The 17467-nt window shown below is 40.8% G+C and overlaps 1 protein-coding gene across 1 annotated transcript; it reads right to left on the reverse strand.

The window, feature by feature from the left end:
• Positions 1-922: 922 nt before the first annotated feature.
• On the reverse strand, positions 923-16020 carry LOC117350391. Its single transcript, XM_033924668.1, has 5 exons — positions 16005-16020; positions 15734-15923; positions 9353-9490; positions 1358-1452; positions 923-1266 (listed from the first exon to the last, which is right to left on the reverse strand). The coding sequence occupies exons 1-5, from the start codon at positions 16018-16020 to the stop codon at positions 923-925; spliced, it is 783 nt and encodes a 260-aa protein (XP_033780559.1).
• Positions 16021-17467: the final 1447 nt, after the last annotated feature.

The following is a 17467-nucleotide window of genomic DNA, read 5'->3' on the forward strand; positions in this document are numbered from 1 at the left end:
ATAATTCCTTAGAACAGCAGTACCCAAACCTGATCCTGGAAGCACCCCGGCCAGTCAGGTTTTCGGGATATGCTCAATGAATTTTCAGGAGAGAGATTTGCATGCACTGCCTCCACCGCATGCAAATCTCTCTCATGAATATTCACTATGAATGTCCCAAAAACCTGACTGGCCGGGGTGCCTTCAAGACCAGGTGTGGGAACCACTGCCTTAGGCCCTCTTTTACTAAGGTGCGCTAAGCGTTTTAGCGTCCATAAGATAGCATGCACGCGTTAGTCTTTAGCGCGTGATTAGTGTGCGCTAATATTTATCACGCGCTAAAAAGCATAGCCCACCTTAGTAAAAGAGGGGGTTAGAGCAATCCTTTCCTTGTCTTTCTCTGTCTTGATTAGATCATAAGCTCTGTCGAACAGGGACTGTGTTTAGTGCACAGCGCTGCAAGTGTCTAGGAGCAATATAAGAATGATAAGTGGTAGCAATAGCAGCATTGTAAGCTACTGGACTGGATTGTAACATTTATGAGATGATGACATCTCCCATATGTATCCATTTAACCTTCTCCTAAATAAGCATCTCCCTTAGGTATCCATTTAACTGATTCCCCCAAAGTTAGGTATCTTTCTTCAGTGGCCTATATTGTTTTCCCCACTGAACCTGTAACTACTTGATCCCTTTCGAGTTATTCTATCGTTAAATTCAGATATCCTATAATTGTATTTCTATACCACAGGATGTAATATACTTGAATCATTGTTATGTAATTCTCTCGGTAATGTCCTGATCTCTTTTAACTGTAATCCGCTTAGAACCGCAAGGCACAGGCAGAATAGAAATCACAAATGTAATGTAATGTAATATTATTTTTATGTTGCTGCCCCCAAGCTGTCAGAAGGAGGATTTTCGTTTAAGATGTTCCAGAGGTTTATGTAGAACTCTCCCTAGGTCTTTTCTCACTGTGGTCTCTTGCACAGTAATACATGGCGGTGTCTTCAGTTTTCAGGCTGTTCATTTGTAAATTCAGCATGTTCTTATTATTGTCCCTGGAGATGGTGGATCTGCCTTTCACTGAATCGGCATAGTATGTACTACCCCCACCTTGGTTTATAGCAGAGACCCACTCCAGCCCTTTGTTGGGAGCCTGTCGAACCCAGTTCATCCAGTAGCTACTGAAAGTGAATCCGGAGGCTTGACAGGTCAGTGTCAGGGACTGTCCAGGCTTTTTCACTTCTGCATCTGACTGAATCAATTGTTCTTGGGACTTAATTCCTGCAATCGAACAGACACAGAGAAAAGATTAAGACTACAAATACAGATATTTATATCAAAAATCATTTCAGGCAGATTGGGAATTTCTTACTTGTAAAAGTCACAAAGAAAAGAAGAAAGTACAGCAACGACTTCATCTCTGGGAGAGCAGAAAAGCTCCTCTGAAAGTTACAGCTGGCACTTAGACTGTGTTAGGGAAAGTAGATTATTTATGGAGGAAATATAATGAGTCTATTTGCATATGCATCCTCTGATTAGTTAAGTATGAGAACAAGAGCATGTCCTCAGCAGATGGAAAAGGAAGCTGACAGGTTAAGTTTTGTAATGATCGCTGAGATTAGCTGGGAAATCCAAAGGCTTAGAAATCGTTTCTCCTAGAGTGACTTATTAGACGCCTGCAAAACTTGGGAAATTAATTCAAGCAGCTGGAGCAACGTCTACTTGGCTGAACCTCTTTCAAACAGTTTCTATAAGAGAAATGTATCCACTGAAAATAGTTTATTGAGAGCTTCTCTACCGCTACTGATGACTGGGGAGTCAATTCAGAGTGGTTGACATGAGCTTCTGTAAAAGGTGTTACAATACAGAGTTACAAAGAGCTTTGGTGAGGTGTTCCAATACATGGGCTCTATACAGAGTTGCAGGGGCTTCTGTAGCAATGTGCAATGAAAATTTTTTATAAAAAGCACACCTCAGTTTTTGTATAAAATAATTGAATCTTGCTGATAAAGTCAGAAGAACTACATGGCTTTTGTAAAATCTCTTACTTGCATATTTGGTAGGTTCAAACTTTTTTTTCTGTTCTATAAATTGTGGTATATAATATTTTGGGGCAAAAGGGGCCTAATTTCATAAAAGACACCCATAGTAAGGCACCTAAATTGGCACCATTAAAATTGAACAGCACCATTAAAAACCAACTAAAAACCAATTAAAAAATGATTGTAGGGTAGGTGCCTAACTCAATAATTGCGACGTAGGCCGAGATGCCTACCTCGCCTACCCAAAAAGTAGACGTGGTTAGGGACAGAATTTGGGTGCGGAATAAGCTGGGCACTGATAGGCACCTACCTTGGCTGCTGGCATTTTAGACCAAGAAAACCCTGGCCAAGGAAACCAGTGCCTAAGTTGCAGAAGCCTAGTGATGCCTAACTTGATTTAGGCGCCATTAGGCACAATTCAATAAATGGGGCCTAACTTCTTGGACTGAATTATTGGGGCTAAGATGCGCCAACCGATTTAGCGTGTTCTAAAGGCTAACGTGTCTCTTATATCCTATGAATGCATTAGCACCTTAGTAAAAGGACTACTAGCCCCCTCTTTTACTAAGGTGCATTAACCGATTAGCGCATGCTAGTCAAATTAACACGCACTAAATGCTAACGTGCCCATAGACTAAGATGCATGTGTTAGCGTTTAGTGCTCGCTAAATCGATTAGCGCACCTTAGTAAAAGACGGCCTAAGTGTTCTGAGGTCTCTTTTCCTCCACATTTTTTGGATATCTTTTGGTGTTTGTCTGTAGTTACTGCCCTTTCTTTACAGCTATATGATGTTTTCTATATATATTGTGGATTGTTCATTTATAGAATTCAAGTACTTTGGTTTAGCTTTCAAAAAGGAAGACTTTTTTTTATTTCACTGGTAAATAGAACTGCTGATTTGTTGAGGTCTTCAGAATTTGATGTGTGCTTTCTTTTTTTATTTCAAATATTTTTTATTGTAGTTTGAGAAATATAAAAGCATTACATGCAAAATTGTCATTTATAACACATATCTCAAATATTCAGGTTTAGAAACAACTACAATTATGTTTATAGAATTATTCAAGTGGTAATACACGTACAAAATTATAAGTGTAAAAACACTAAAACAGAATCAGTAATCAAGCAACAAGCTCAAAGAACCAATAAGTGGACCGTGAAAAGGTCAGATGAAAACTTTAGAACATCATTGTTCCAGAGACCTAGAATATAGTGTGAAGTAAGAGAGTGAGAGAGAGAGAGAAAAGACACTTCAGTAGTTTGCAGGAGAGTATATTAATATTTTGAGAATTTGAAAGAGAAGAGCCCAAAATTACTTGTATTTCCATAACTTATGTTTGTTAAGCCAGCTAAATTTTTCCATTCCAGCAATCTGCCAGACCTTAACCAATCATAAACGTTGTGAAGGTAATATAGGGTCTTTGCATTTTTGTGCTATACAGGGCATTGCAACCAACAATAATTGTCTTACGAAATCTAAATGTTTGAAAGAATTTAACTGATGTGGTGCTTCTTTCAGTGGTCTCATTGCTTTTAGAAGATGGGTCAATTTATTGATTCTTTCATTGCTTCAGGTGTTTTGGGGGATAAACACTGGATCACCAAACGTTTCTTTTTGTTTTCTAAGTTCCAGTATTTTATTAATTTAATATGATAATTAACAAGATATACAGGTGTTATCTAGGACATAAAACAATCCAACTGTACAAATCATGGGTGATATATACAAAAAACAAAACTAGTTATTTCATGTCTTATATCCTATATAATAAAAGGCTAACTCGCGCATGCGCAGTCCTATTTTCGTGTTCCGTGCGCTGTAGGTCTGTGGCCGAAGGAGTGCGCATGCGCGCGAATACGTCACAACCAGATTGCCTCCACAAGCCGGACCGCAGCCAGCGCCATTAATTTTGCCACTCTCTAGAGTATATAGTGGCATCTTGACATAGGGCAACTTTTTTTTTTAATTCTGTATTTATTTGATTATTCATTACAATGCCTTAGTAACAAACATTCATGAATGACCACAAAAATACAAATTCCATATAAGGAACAACAAAACATATAAGAAAATTAATCAACCATGTCCTAGTCCACATTATCGCTGATCGCCAGTATTTTAAACTAAAACATCAAACATAGGGCAACTTTTGAGGCCTACTCCACATTCTCATACCCAGTCTTTCAAACTAGTGTCAAACTTGGGACAAAGTAGGTGGTGTAGGCTGAGCACTTGCTCAGGGGTACCACCAGCAATTTTCTATACCGTTCTCTAAGGGAGCTCAGAATGGTTTACATGAATTTATTCAGGAACTCAAGCATTTTCCCTGTCCATCCTGGTGGGTTCACAATCTATCTAATAAACCAGGGTCACAAGGAGCAGCATGGGCTTGAACCCACAACCTCAGGGTGCTGAGGCTGTAGCTTTAACCACTGCACCACACTCTCCAGTACAGTAGGATTTGGGGTGAGTTTTGGTGGGCTCACACTTTCCATCATAAATGTAGTGGGTCGGGTGGGATTTGGGTGTGGATCCCCCTCTCTATGGTTCACTGCACTGCCCACCAGGTTAATCCAGACACCTGCTTGCTGTTTTGCTAGGATTTCCCTTACCAAGTGTTGCTGTTATAGAGACAGTTATGCACTGTTTTATTGATATCTTTGGGGGTGGGGGGGGTCAGTGACCACTGGGTGTGTGTGGGAGAGTCATGATTTATAGGTCCTTTTACTAAGGTGCGGTAGCCAATTTAGTTTCGCGCTAACTGATTTAGTGCACGCTAATCGATTTAGGGCACACTAAATATTAGTGCGTGCTAAACGCTAGCACATCCATAGACTATAATGGGCACGTTAGCATATAGCGCACACTAATATTTAGTGTGCCCTAAATTGATTAGCACGTGCTAAATCAGCGTGCGCTAAAAACGCTTAGCGCACCTTTGTAAAAGAGAGCCTTTAGCTTAGATTTGAACACTGCCAGGGATGGAGCATGACGTATCAAAAATCGGCACTTGGATGTTTTGGTAATTAAAATGTCCAAGTACCGTTTTTTTATATATCTTTCTTTTTTGAAAATGAGCTCCAGAACTTTCCTATCAAAATGGTGGATTACCTCTTCATTATTCAATAATTAACTTGTAAATAGAATCTGACTCTGTAGACATAATGGATTCTTGTTGTTCACTGTTTCCTCTGGTGATAAATACGGATGTTTAATCACTGCCAAAAGTGGTTTTTGTATGGAGTCGCACTGCTTCCTTCTCACTGTGTCTCTCCTTGCACAGTAATACATGGCCGTGTCTTCAGTTTTCAGATTATTCATCTGTAAGTACACTGTACTGCTCGAATCCTCTCTGGAGATAGTGAAACGCCCTTTCACCGAATCCGCGTAATAGATGGGATTTGAAGCAGTGTGAATGAAGGCGATCCATTCCAGTCTTTTCCCGGGAGCCTGCCTGATCCAGCTCATAGGATAGCTGCTAAAGGTGAACCCGGAGGCTTTACAAGACAACTTGTGAGCTTCTCCAGGCTTTTTAAATGCTGGGTCAGACTCAACTAATTCAATGTTGCAAAATACACCTATGTATTAAAAAGAGATCAAATAAGCATTATAATAACGGCAGTAATAGTAAAAAAATCAAATGTTTCTGACTCCAGAAAATCCTTACCATTTAAAATGACCATCAGTAACAAAATATTTATTAAAGTTCTCATATTAATGCTGGATAAACTAAAATTGTACACAAAGCTATGTTACGAGTATGTTCCAGTAAAAATGGTTTACCCTTGAGTGATGAGGTTTGAGAATCCGACACTTTTAAAACCGGAGCTGCATTCAGTTAATTTGCATATTCAAAGGGAAGCAACTTTTTAAATGGTAAAAGAAACCTTAAAAAGGGAGGGTGGGGTGGTACGGGGTAGGGAAGGAGGGGACAGGAGAGGGTTTGAGTCTCTTTCTCAAACCCTAGCTGTCTCTGTGTTTGTTTCCTGAAGTTGCTGATGTGAAGTCGAACTCTCTCTATGCCTTTCAAAACTGATCCCCCCTTTTACGAAACCGCGATAGCGTTTTTTTAGTGCAGGGAGCCGCGCTGAATGACCCGCGCTGCTCCAGATGCTCATAGGAACTCTATCCCCCTATTTTACTAAGGTGCGCTAACTGATTAGCGCACGCTAAATGCTAACACATCCATAGACTAACATGCACGCATTAGCGTTGTTTCTTTTACAACCTAATTGTATTTCTTCTCTAACTCTCCTTATGTTTGACTTTGTATGCATATGTTGAATTTTAATATGTTTAGTAGAATTCGTTTTTGTTAGTTATGTCTGTTTCCCCCGACTCTGTAATTCTTTATTAATTGTACATCGCTTAGAATTTTGAATAGGCGATAAATCAAATTTCATAATAAACTTGGAAACTTTAGCGTGCGCTACTCAGCACACCTTAGTAAAAGAGGGCCTATGAGCTTTGGGAGCCGCGTGGGTCATTCAGCGCGGCTCCCTGCGCTAAAAACCGCTATCGCAGTTTAGTAAAAAGGGGGAGGGGGTAATGTACTAAATGTTACCACAAATTTAAAAAATGTATAAAGGGGGAGAAAAACCGTGTGTCCAATTATTCTACATTCCCAAAAATGTGACTATCAACCTCATTATTGCACGTGGAAAAAACTCCAATAGATTTTCTTACCTTGAATCCTAATTATGCTCCAATGCAGCGCTGTGTTTCCCTCAAAAAAATTTAAACATAGGCCCTCTTTTACTAAGGTGCTAATCGAATTAGTGAATGCTAAACGCTAATGCATGCATGTTAGTCTGTGGGCGTGTTAGCGTTTAGCACACGCTCATCAGTTAGCGCATCTTCGTAAAAGAGGAGGATAGTTCTCATAAGTGGCTCATATGAATTTTGCCTAAGCAAGAGGTCCTTTTACTAAGCCTGAGCGCACCCTAACATGGGTTTATTCCACACACTAAAGCTATTTTTACCACAGTAGTAAAATGGCCAAGTTTCCATTTTTTGCATTAATTATATAATGGGCCCCTAACTTTTATAGAATCATACTGATATCAGTGCCTAACTTTAGGTGGACTATATAACATAACGTGACAGTACACTTATAGACCGCTACAACCTCATAGCTCAGTGCGGCTTACAAGAACATAAGAACATAAGAAGTTGCCTCCACTGGGTCAGACCAGAGGTCCATCACGCCCAGCGGACCGCTCCCGCGGCGGCCCATCAGGTCTGTGACCTGTGAAGTGGTTCCTGGCCATTTCTGTAACCTACCTCTACATCAGGGATCTCAAAGTCCCTCCTTAAGGGCCGCAATCCAGTCGGGTTTTCAGGATTTCCCCAATGAATATGTATTGAAACCAGTGCATGCACATAGATCTCATGCATATTCATTGGGGAAATCCTGAAAACCCGACTGGATTGCGGCCCTCAAGGAAGGACTTTGAGACCCCTGCTCTACATCTATCTGTAACCCTCAATCCCCTCATCCTTTAGGAACCTATCTAAACCTTCCTTGAAACCCTGTAGTGTGCTCTGGCCTATCACAACCTCCGGAAGCGTGTTCCATGTGTCCACCACCCTCTGGGTAAAAAAGAACTTCCTCGCATTTGTTCTAAACCTGTCCCCTCTCAATTTCTCCGAGTGACCCCTTGTACTTGTGGTTCCCCACAGTCTGAAGAATCTGTCCCTGTCCACCTTCTCTATGCCCCTCAGGATTTTGAAGGTTTCTATCATGTCAAGAAAGAGAACTGCGCATACGCATTGGTATGATAATTCTATAATAAAAAGTATTCAGAGAAAAGGAGGAATTTTGACAATTAAGTAGCTAAAAGTTCTTCTTAAAAAGATGTTTTTTAAAAATAATTTTCTGAAATCAACTTACCAAAGCTCTCATCCCAAAGGGCAGCCTGGTAAGCCAAAATTTGACTGAAAAGTCTCTTATACCGACAACCATTTACAGTGGGGGAAAGCAAAGAATCTAATTTCTCGGACAAGGCGTCTACCATTTGCAAAGATGATATGCTCAGAGATATAGTTTGAATATTATCCTTGATTCAATTTGCAACCAGTGAAGTTTCTGATAATAGCCTGAGACATGATCAAATCTCTTAAGGTTAAAGATCAATCTGACAGCGGTGTTCTGGATAAGTTGTAGCCTCTTAAAGTTTTTCTCACTTGAGGCTAAATAAATCAAGTTGCAATAGTCTAAGGTGCTCAGAATCAAAGATTGCACCAACAGTCTAAATGCATTAAAAGTAAAGTAGGCCCTGAAAATAACACTTTTTAACAACAGAGTTGATTTGTGCCTCCAGAAATAATTAACGATGTAAATTGACCCTTAGAATCTTAATATTGGAGAGAATAGGGTAGTCAGGGCTGCCTAAGTCCTCAAGATCTACTGGCAGGCCAGGTTTTCTGGATATCCACAATGAATATGCATGAGAGAGATTAACCAAACTGTTTTGATTATTTCACTGACTTTAGAATATTCTCGGTTCCATCTGTTCGTCAGTTATTTTATGACACACTCCCACTCTATGGAATGCCCTCCCCTTAGCTTTAAGACTGGAAACTAACTCTAATTACTTTAAAACCTTAAAACCTTTCTCTTTAAGGATGCTTTTGAGATTTAAATGGATTACCCAAGGCCCTCTTTTACTAAGGTGCGCTAACCATAATAAACTTGAAACTTAATGTTGCTCTAAAAACATTTTGAACATTTTCTATTTGATACTGACCTGCTGCTTGGTGAATGTGAGTGAAAAAATGGTTATATTTTAATTGTATAATGTAGAAATACATTTTGTTTTCACCGGACTATAGATCTTGACTGTGACTATGCAATTTAAGATAAATTTAAACAGACAAATAGTGGAAAATTGTTCAAGGAAAATGTATGATATAACTTCAATGAGCTTAAGGACTGCACAAGTTGGATGGCAAAAATCACTTTTAAAAGCCTTTATTCCAGAAACTAATAAAGGCTTTTAAAAGTGACTTTTGCTATCCAATTTGAGGGTCACCATCGCTGTTGCCTTGTGGCAGACTTTTGCTTGTGGTGGATTTTGGTCTTGTGTTTTTTTGTCACAAGGACTGAAACCAGCTCAGAAAGCAAGTTTCGAATCGATCATAAGGAAATCATCAACATGTTTTTTAAACCACTGTGACCTGCTATACAGTAATACACCGCAGTATCTTCTGCTTTCAGGCTGTCCATTTGTAAATACAACACACTGTTGCCATCATCTTGGAGATGGCAAATCTGCCTTTCACATCACTGGCATAGTAGATGATGCTTCCATCGCTGTTTACACTGGAGAACCTGTCAAACCCAGGACATCGCAATCTTGTTGAAAGTAACTCATGACCCTTTGCAGGAAAGTGTCAGTGACTCTCCAGGTTTCCTCGCCTCTGGATTTGATTGTTGTAGCTGCATTTGGGAAAAGACACCTGCCGAAAAACACAAAGAAAGAAATGATTATGAACTAAATCGATTAACGAAAAAATAGTACACATCACGAGAAAATGATCACCCCTGTATGTTGTAATTAAAAGCAATAAATTGAGCACAAGCTTCATCTCGGTGAAAGAAGAATGATTTTTAAGAGGGATGAACTGTTGTTCCTCAGAATTTTTAAGCTTTTTTGCAGAATCCTTTGAAGGAAATTGAATATTTAAAGAAGGAAATAGTATTAGTTTGTCAATTTGCATAATTTCCTTGTGATCAGGAAAAAGAGAAGGCACCCTGGGCAATTTGGCCAATATTTGAACACAATTTGACTTGGAGAAGGTATTTTCATCATTATAAACATCTGAATTTACATAACCATTTGTGCATTTTGGGGAAAGTAGATTCAACAGATTTATCGAATCACAGTGGAATGTTGTGTTTGTCAATGATAGGGTTACCAGATTTTTACTTTAGCAAAACCCGGACCCGTAGGTCCACTTAGTTCCACCCATCCCTGCCCTGTTATGCCCCAGTCCCGCCCCCAATCCTACCTTAGCCCCGGTCCCCACTACCTGCTCTCATTGGGTAGGAGGGGTCTTGAAAAGCCATCCAAACCCCCGGCATGTCCTTGAAAAGGGGGTCATGTCTGGGGAAATCCAGACATCTGGTAACCCTATCAATAGAGAAGTCAAAAAAATTAACTTCCAGCCCTGTCCAAGTTTCATTTAAAATTTGATAAACGCTTAATCACACTTCAAAGGGGACCAGATAAATGAAGTACAAATTCACAGAAGACTTACTGTTCCAAAAAGGAGAGGAGGGAAGGAAATACAATATTAGAAAAGAAAGAAGACGAGAAGGGGAAGAACAACAGTAATGGTAGGAAAAACCCAAAGAAAATGGAGAGAACAGAAGGCAGACGACAGAGGAAGCATCAAATGAAATGATGAAGGCCTGATTAACTGAACTAAAGATGAAAAGCATCTTTAAAAAGAAAACTTTTTAAGTTGCTCTTATATCTATCCAGTGAACGTTCTTTTCATAAATGGATTGGAAGCTAATTCTACGTTTGAGGAGCTGTAACTGAGAAGATGTACTGTCGATGAGTGTTAATAATTTTAAGAGAAGGAACTGTCAATAGATGTTGATCATTGGATCTGAATCATCTTGATGTTGATCATTGGATCTGAGTAATCTGTGTTTGAAATAGACGGGGTCATACCCTATGTTTCAAATATATATCTATGGTTACTGAAGTGCTGGTGAGTGACATTTATTTGAGGTGATGGTGGGATTAACTGTGTTTCAAGTTTCAAGTTTTATTAATTTTAATATACCGACTATCAAATTAATATCTGGCCGGTTGACAATAAATTTAAAAGATAGGAAGACTAAAATAGAATTAGCATATTAAAAATATTGTGTGAACATGAATAACAATTACAAGACATACTAGAGAGTGAGGGAGAGGGGAGAGGAGGGGAAAAGTTACATATTTGAGAAGAAGAAGGGGATAGTGGGGTTGGGATAAGACATAGTGGGTGGGGTCGCTTTACCAAAGCGGTTTGTTGCTGGTAAGAAAATGGGAGATGAGGTGTCTAAGTGTTAGCGAACGCATCGCGGAATAGGAAAGTTTTTAGGCCTGTCTTAAATTTATCTAATCGTTGTTCATCGCGGAGTTGCTGTGGTGTGCACAAGCCCTCCCCTTGGTAAAGTAACATATCCCTCCTTTTACAAAACCACGCAAGAGGTTTTTAGTGCTTGCCGGCCCAGTATCACATAGCTATAGTTATCCCAGAACAAGCATGCAGCATATTCTCATATGTCATCCATGGGTGACGTCATCCATGGAGCCTCGATGCGGACAGCTTCGCAAGCTGATTTGCTTGCAGAACTTAGAAAGTTCATGACTACTGCACCGCGCATGCGTGAGTGCCTTCCCACATAACGTATGGTGCGCGTCTCCTCAGTTCTCAGTTTTCCGCGGAGCCAAGAAGTCTTGTTTTTCAACGGTCTATGCTAGACCTCTGGGTGCTGTCCATCATCAGGGAAGAATATTCTCTTCATTTCATCCAGGTTCCTCTGGATTTGCCGCCAAGAGAGTATCCTTCCAATCCATCCCAGACTGCCCTTCTTCTTCAGGAAGCTCAAGCTATGCCCCATCTCTATGCCATTTAGGAAGTTCCCTTGGAACAGCAGAGCAGGGGTTTTTACTCCTGTTACTTTCTAGTTCCAAAGAAGACGGACAATCTGCGACCTATTTTGGACTCAGAGCCCTCAACAAATTTCTTGTCAGAGAGAAATTTTGAATCCTGTCTCTGACATCTCTATACCCCCTTCTGGATCAGAACGATTGGTTATATTCTCTAGATCTCAAAGAGGCTTACACTCACATTCCCATCCATCCAGCCTCTCGATAGTTCCTCAGATTATGGGTAGCAAATCTGCATTTTCAGTACAGAGTGCTACCTTTTGGCGTGGCTTCATCTCCAAGAGTGTTCACCAAGTACCTAGTTGTAGTAGCAACAGCTCTGCGGAACCATGGGCTCCACGTGTTTCCGTAGCTGGACAACTGGCTCATCAAGGATTCAACATCTCAAGGGGTTATTGTAGCGACCCAATGAACTGTGTGGTTCCTACAAAGTTTGGGGTTCGAAATCAACTTTCCCAAATCCCAGCTACAGCTCTCTCAGAATTTGCAGTTCATCGGAGCTGTCCTGGACACTGTCCGACTCAGAGCATTCCTTCCTCAACAACGTCAGGATGCTCTCATTCGTCTCTACCACAAAGTGTCTTCCTTGACTACAATTTCAGCAAGACACATTTTGGTCCTCCTAGGTCACATGGCCTCGACAGTTCACATGACTCCATTTGCCAGACTTCACCTCAGAATTCTTCTGTGGACCCTGTCATCTCAGTGGGCACAGGCTTGCGAACCACTCTCTCAACACATTACAATCACTCTTTCGTTGAGACAGTCTCTCCACTGGTGGATGCTCTCTTTCAATCTCTCCAGAGATTTACTGTTTCAAATGCCCCCTCATCAGAAGGTCCTCATGACAGATTCTTCGACCTACGCTTGGGAGGCTCATCTCGACGGTCTTCGTACTCAAGGCCATTGGTCCAGCTTGGATCATCAGTTTGCATCAATCTGTTGGAACTCAGAGCAATCTTCAATGCTCTCAAAGCTTTCCAGCATCTCCTTCATGACCAGGTAGTCCATATTTGTACTACGTCAACAAGCAGGGAGAAACAGGATCTCTCACTCTTTGTCAGGAAGCTCAAAAGGTGTGGGACTGGGTGATCCATCACAACACCTTCCTGAATGCAGTCTACATTCAAGGAGAGAAAAACTGGCGGACAAATTGAGCCGTCTTCTGCAACCTCACGAATGGACCCTCAATTCCTTGCCTCTTCATCACATTTTTTCTTAGTGGGGGACTCCTCAGATAGATCTCTTTGTGTCTTTCCACAACAACAAACTGCCTTAGTTCTGGTCCAGGATATACTCTCCTCATCTCCTCGAGGCAGATTCTTTCCTTCTGGAATGGACGAATCAGTTTCTCTATGCAGTCCCTCCATTTCCTCTGATTCTCAAACCTCTTGTCAAACTCAAACAGGAACATGCCACCATGATTCTCATAGCTCCTCGGTGACCCAGACAACCCCGGTACTCCCTTCTACTTCAACTCAGCACCAGGGAGCCAATACTTCTACCAGTATTTCCCTCTCTCCTTACACAAAGTCAGGGGTCTCTGCTTCATCCCAACCTGCAGTCTCTATACCTGACAGCTTGGTACCTCTTAACCTGACTGCTACTCTACAGTTTTCTCAATCTGTACAGGACATTTTATAGGCTTTTAGGAAGCCTACCACTAGACAATGCTACAATCAGAAATGGACTAGATTTTCTACTTGGTGCACCATTCATCACAAGGAGCCTCAATCTTCCTTCTTGTCTTCAGTTTTGGATTACCTGTTTCATTTGTCTCAATCAGGCCTCAAATCCACATCCATTCGAGTCCACCTTAGTGCAATAGCTACTTTTCATCAGCCTATCGAGGGGAAAACACTTTCTGCTCATCCTGTGGTTTCCAGATTTATGAAAGGACTTTTTAATGTCAAACCACCTCTCAAACCTCCTCCAATGGTTTGGGATCTCAATGTTGTTCTTGCTCAATTGATGAAGCCTCTTTTTGAACCAATGGATACAGCTCATCTTAAATATCTCACTTGGAAAGTAGTTTTTCTCATTGCTCTTACATCTGCTCGCAGGGTCAGCGAGTTACAAGCTTTAGTAGTGGGCCCACCTTTCACAGTATTACATCGTGACAAGGTGGTCCTTCGTATTCATCCTAAATTCTTACCTAAAGTGGTTTCAGAATTTCATCTCAACCAATCAATTGTACTTTCAGTGTATTTTCCAAAGCCTCATTCTCATCCTGGAGAAACAGCTCTGCATACTCTGGACTGTAAGTGTGCTTTAGCTTTCTACTTGCAACGCACTCAACCACATAGATCTGCGCCTCAACTTTTTGTCTCCTTCGATCCAAACAAGTTGGGACATCCAATTTCCAAGTGCACCATCTCCAACTGGTTAGCGGCTTACATTTCATTCTGCTATGCTCAGGCTGGACTGCATCTACAGAGTCGAGTCACAGCCCACAAAGTCAGAGCCAGGGCAGTATCAGTAGCTTTCCTTAGATCTACTCCCATTGAGGAAATCTGCAAAGCTGCCACTTGGACCTTGGTTCATACATTCACCTCTCATTATTGTCTGGATACTTTTTCCAGACGGGATGGCCATTTTGGCATACAGTATTGCAAAATTTATTCTCTTAAGTTGCCAACATCCCATTTTGGTTTGGTTGGAGGTCACCCCCATGTGAGAATATGCTGCCTGCTTGTCCTGGGATAAAGCACAGTTACTTACCATAAAAGGTGCTATCCAGGGACAGCAGGCAGATATTCTCATAACCCACCCATCTCCCCTGGTTGACTTCTCTGCTAGCTATCTGAACTGAGGAGAAATGCTAGGCAGGAAAGCACTCACGCATGCGCGGAGCAGCAGTCGCAAAATTTCTAAGTTCTGCAAGGAAATCAGTTTAGGAAGCTGTCTGCATCGGGGCTTTGTGGATGTCGCCACCCACATGTGAGAATATCTGCCTGCTGTCCCTGGATAACACCTGTTACGGTAAGTAACTGTGCTTTTCCCACAGAGCATTCGGCGTGCCGGCTGGCGTTAAAAGGGGGAATAGTTTTGAAATAGAAAGTTATCCCTCAGTATCACGAAGGCCCCTTTTTTACAAAGCTGTGGTAGAGGGTTTTAGAGCAGGCCGGTGAGGTAAAAGCTCTGACGCTCATAGGAATTGAATGAGCGTTGGAGCTTTTATCTCACCAGCTTGTCCTAAAATCCTCTACCGTGGCTTTATAAAAGGGGTGGTGAGGGGGATGTTAGCCAATGAATTTTATTGCTGATTGGCTATGTCACATATTGCATGGCACGTAGTAGATCCTAACGCTTAAGTGGGCACTTTTATGGGCAGAGTGTGACTAAACGTAATTCTCTAAAAACTTAGGCATCCGAAATGTTGGCCTTTAAAACCCTGGCCTACATTTCAGGTGTCTGAGTTTTTATATAGGCATCGCTAGGTGCGATTTTGTAAACAGCGCCTAAGCATGATTGACACGTGACCATTTCTCTAGGTGCAGGTTGATTTAGGCACCATTTACCAAATACGGGCCACAGTGGCCTGTGTTTAATAAAAACCCTTTCCACAACCTCAAGGTGTTAAATGTTGGAACTTTACTTTTTACCCTCCCCCCCCTTTTTTTTTTTTTTTTAGAAATGCCTTTTGCCATTTTACTTGAAGTAAAGAAGTAAAAAAGGAAGCCTTAAGCGCTGATATTAAATCTGTTGGATTAATTAGAACTTGCTCAAGCTATTGTTCACTACATTATAAAACTGGATTTGCATTAGATGTACTGAGAAGACTTGTTATTTCATAAAATCATAGTTCCCCAGAGGCTGGTTAAAACAGTTGATGAGGGCAGAGAAATCAGCGTGGCCCTGTCTGGTATTTGTGTGAGTCCTGGTTTCCTTTCTCACACTGTGGTCTCTCGCACAGTAATATGTGGCCGTGTCTTCAGCTTTCATGCCTGTCAGTTGCAGGGAATACTCGTTTTTGGGACTGACGGTATTTTTCGAGATCTTTAACCGACTTTGGAGAGAAGGTGAATACCATGTCCTTTCATCATAGTATATGCGGGCCAACCATTCCAGTTCTTTTCCTTGGAGCTGCCGAATCCAGTTCCACGCATAGTTGCTGTCCTGGATGGAAACCCCACTGACTTTACAGGTCAAACTGAGGGTCTGTGAGGGCTTCACGATTTCCGAAGCCGGCTGATCCAATGTCACTTGACAGAGGACACCTGAAAAAAAAAGAATATTCTTTGCAAATAAACTCAGAATAAAACATAACAAACTTGGACATCCGATCTAGGAACACTTACCTAAGGGAATGGCCATCAATGACATGAAAATAAACCATTTCATGATTAAAAACAAACAGTTAAAATGAAGGAATTCTTCTCGGTGTATCAATGTAGTTGATTGAATCTGTAAAATAAGTGTCGCCTCTATTTTAATAGGGAGCAGAGTCTGACATTTGCATAGGAACAAAAAAAAAAAAAAAGGTCAAAGAGACATCACTTTCAATGCAGGCCAATGAGCTCTTTAGAATAAATGAGACAAACTGATATTCAGAAATTCAGCCAAGGGTATATAGTCCAAGAATTCACTTTATTGGTGAATTTGTCACAATAGCTCAAAGACTCGACACTGGCAGTGTTTCGGTACGCGTGCCTTTATTAAGAGTCTGTCTTGAATGTAGGCACCGTGAACACTCACGCTTGAGTCAAAACTTTGTGAAGTGTTGGTGAAAGTATGGCAAGAACTGGTGTCTGCAGAAAAACTGAAGAACACTGGTCAAATTCACCACTAAAGTGACTTCATCTAACCCCCCTGCCCTTGACCGATGGATCACAAAGAAATGTATATTGATACCAGAACTCATTATGTGTCACGTAAGGAAAACTTAGAACATAAGACTCTGGAAGAGCGTTCCAGTTTTCTACCACTCTCTGGGTGAAGAAGAACTTCCTTACGTTTGTACGGAATCTGTCCCCTTTTAACTTTAGTGAATGCCCTCTCGTTCTCCCTACCTTGGAGAGCGTGAACAACCTGTCTTTATCTACTAAGTCTACTAAGTCATTTCGATCATGTCCCCTCTCAGTCTCCTCTTTTCAAGGGAGAAGAGGCCCAGTGTCTCTAATCTCTCACTCCTCCAACTTGTATTGTAAAATCTTGCACTGTAACTTTGGCAAATCCAACCTGTAAACTCTATGTGTGTCAATTAGGATAAACCTTGTACTGAAAAACCTGTACTGTAAGGATAGCTATGGTAACTGGTAAACTATATTAGTATTAGAGCCTAGAATGTGTTAAGTTATTTATTTATTCATTTTCTAATGAAAATTACACAAGATTACCCTTGTTACAGAAACATGGAAAATAATAGATTAACAAAGAGAACTCCTCCCTCCCAATAAACAATTATCTCCTGTATAGTCCACAAAATAGGGGAAGTGGACTCAAAAATAAGGAATATCAATTCAAGAAATCAAAAATAAAACACTATAGCATTCGCACAGTTCTAGCGACAAGCCTCTTAATTGACCATTTTACACTTGACTTTAAACAATCTTCTTGAGATCAATAAAAGATTTCAACTGCTCGGGAATAAAGAAAACATAGCTGAGACCACCCAGACGTATCAAACAATTACATGGATAAAGCAATTTGAATGAAGCTGCCAAATCCAAGACTTCTTGTTTAAGAATTAAGATAGCCTTCCAGCATTCTTGTGTCACCTTACAAACAAGATTTGAATAATGACATGAAAATGTATTTTTGG

The sequence above is a fragment of the Geotrypetes seraphini genome, chromosome 16 (assembly GCF_902459505.1).
Source record: "Geotrypetes seraphini chromosome 16, aGeoSer1.1, whole genome shotgun sequence".
Taxonomy (NCBI): Eukaryota; Metazoa; Chordata; class Amphibia; order Gymnophiona; family Dermophiidae; genus Geotrypetes; species Geotrypetes seraphini.